Source organism: Oncorhynchus kisutch, unplaced genomic scaffold (genome assembly GCF_002021735.2).
Source record: "Oncorhynchus kisutch isolate 150728-3 unplaced genomic scaffold, Okis_V2 scaffold3041, whole genome shotgun sequence".
In the NCBI taxonomy this organism is placed as follows: domain Eukaryota; kingdom Metazoa; phylum Chordata; class Actinopteri; order Salmoniformes; family Salmonidae; genus Oncorhynchus; species Oncorhynchus kisutch.
In genome coordinates this window covers 17,616-20,062 of record NW_022264986.1, presented here as the reverse complement: position 1 = coordinate 20,062, position 2,447 = coordinate 17,616, and the positions used below count along the sequence as shown (strand labels likewise).

General features: G+C 46.1%; 1 protein-coding gene across 1 annotated transcript; it reads left to right on the top strand.

Moving 5' to 3' along the window:
* The first annotated feature begins 462 nt into the window (after positions 1–462).
* Positions 463–2,218, top strand: LOC116371240 (transducin-like enhancer protein 3). The gene is made up of 3 exons (XM_031820100.1): positions 463–623; positions 900–976; positions 1,541–2,218. The coding sequence occupies exons 1-3, from the start codon at positions 521–523 to the stop codon at positions 1,646–1,648; spliced, it is 288 nt and encodes a 95-aa protein (XP_031675960.1). The 5' UTR covers positions 463–520; the 3' UTR covers positions 1,649–2,218.
* Positions 2,219–2,447: the final 229 nt, after the last annotated feature.

Below are 2,447 nucleotides of genomic sequence, written 5' to 3'. Positions count from 1 at the left end.
GCGTCTCTCTGTCTCCCCATTGTCACGTTGGGAGCTGAGAGAATTTGTTTTTAGTTTCCTCTCTCTTCATGGGGCCCCTTTAGGGAGGTTTCCTACTGAGATGTCAGTGCAAATCGTCCATTGGTTGTTTTAAGGGGGAGGGGGGTTGCTGTCACTGCGGTTGCCACATTTTGAGACATTGCTGTTGAGTAAAGTTTGTCGGCCATCAGGCGCCCCTTAACGACCACAAGCTGCGTGTCTGGTTCTGCAGATCTGAATGTACAACGTGCCTGTAGTCAGCGCAATGAGCACGTGTTGGAAATGACCTGAAAATGACAGGCGTATCGTAATTCCGCGGTTCACGTGCATATTGAACCGTAGGGGGTGTACCGAATGGTTTGACAACATACCTTTGCCGTGTACCGCTGCATCCCATAACACACACACACACTCTATTTTGCCCTGGTTCACCCCCCCTCCCGTCTCCTCCCAGATCTTCTCTCTAGGCTACTGCCCCACAGGGGAGTGGCTGGCAGTGGGCATGGAGAGCAGCAACGTGGAGGTTCTCCATCACACCAAGCCGGACAAGTACCAGCTCCACCTGCATGAGAGCTGCGTCCTCTCGCTGAAGTTCGCCTACTGTGGTAAGAAACATGTCCAGGGTGCTAGACGTCATTTATAACCTCTGTTTATGTAGTTCAAGTGTAGAAACCTTTTTTCTCAAGGAATTGAACCACATTGTTTAGTTGGTACTTCCACTGTACCAACAAGTAATACCAACTGCCCCACATCAGTTGTATTGGGTTAGCTACTAAATGTTAAACCATGTGGACTTGCATTTTGGTGCTTGGAGTCTTGTGCAGGCCTGTCCTGCTTGGTGAGGGCAACCTGGACTCATGTATCATGTCCTGTGTTTAAAGGTAAATGGTTTGTGAGCACGGGGAAGGACAACCTCTTGAATGCCTGGAGGACTCCGTACGGTGCCAGCATATTCCAGGTACTCCAATCAATAACACACACATGAATATACACACTCTCAAACACGCATAGATGCTCACAATCCTGGGACATGACCAGCAGCATGGAAACCCCACCCACTGTCAGTTGTAATCTGGAAAGCCAACAAATCAAATTTATTTGTCACATACACATGGTTAGCAGATGTTAATGCGAGTGTAGCGAAATGCTTGTGCTTCTAGTTCCGACAATGCAGTAATAACCAACAAGTAATAACTAACTAAATTCCACAACTACTACCTTATACACACAAGTGTAAAGGATAAAGAATATGTACATAAAGATATATGAATGAGTGATGGTACAGAACGGCATAGGCAAGATGCAGTAGATGGTATAGAGTACAGTATATAGATATGAGATGAGTAATGTAGGGTATGTAAACAAAGTGGCATAGTTTAAAGTGACTATCAGTATTGTTCAGAGAATTGTCTTTCAGACCAACCAAGACAGATGGTCACTTTGGACACGTTTAGTTCAGGCAAACACATGATGTGCTCTGAATAGGATCGCTAACGTGTTTTTTTACCCTTTACCTCAACAGTCAAAGGAGTCCTCTTCCGTCCTGAGCTGCGACATCTCTGCAGACGACAAGTACATCGTGACGGGCTCTGGAGACAAGAAGGCCACAGTGTACGAGGTGATCTACTAGGAACACCAGTTTGACCCCTCCTCCTAGTGGCCTGACGAGGGGAGCTGCTAGCCCCTCCTCCTCCTCTTACTTCACTCACCACACCCCCTAACCTCAAAGACCACCAGGGATTGGACTACAGACCATGTCGGCTCCCGGATTGGTGCTCAGAAGGCACCATGAACTCTGCTTGGCAGTTGGCCTGGCTATGATTGGCTATCGGGTGCAGACTGTAACCCAATGGGCACTGAAGATGTAAATTGTCTTGCTGTTGTTTGATCTGTTCCTGGGCCTGTTTTTGGAGGGTTTATTTTTGAAGGTGATGAATGTTTCTGTAATATGACTGGACGAAGCGGTGCTTTGTCTTTACAACAGTTGCTCCCTGGACGTCTTGTGAAAATTGTACATAATGGAGTAATAAAGACATTTTATATATATATTATAAATATATATATCTATTTTCATGTCCTGGTGTACTTGTGATGTTTTTGCTTTCGGCCTCTCCCTTCTGCTTGATATTCAAGGGAGAACAGAAAGTAGAATAAGCATTTTTTTGAATTTTTTTTTTGAGGGTGTTGAAGCACGTTCTCCAGGCTGACCTTTTTCCAAATCAAATGGAAATGTCTCTCCAAAAACTAAATGGTCAACCAGAACACGTTTGTGGAGATTCAAATGTGAGTTTTGGGATGTTGCCCTTTTTTTTGGGGAGCTACAAAAATGTCTGGGAAGTGGAGCCTGCCGGCTCAGGCAGAGCCACGGAACTCTGTGGAATACCACAGGACCCGCTTGGACCGGCCTATCAGAGGAGACTGGGGGGTCG

Bases quoted from the DNA above. Each gene is read 5' to 3' on its own strand.
- LOC116371240 (XM_031820100.1), top strand. From the start codon at position 521: ATGGAGAGCAGCAACGTGGAGGTTCTCCATCACACCAAGCCGGACAAG. The intron at 624-899 runs GTAAGAAACATG...CTGTGTTTAAAG, and splicing joins GCTGAAGTTCGCCTACTGTG to GTAAATGGTTTGTGAGCACG. The intron at 977-1,540 runs GTACTCCAATCA...TTACCTCAACAG, and splicing joins ACGGTGCCAGCATATTCCAG to TCAAAGGAGTCCTCTTCCGT.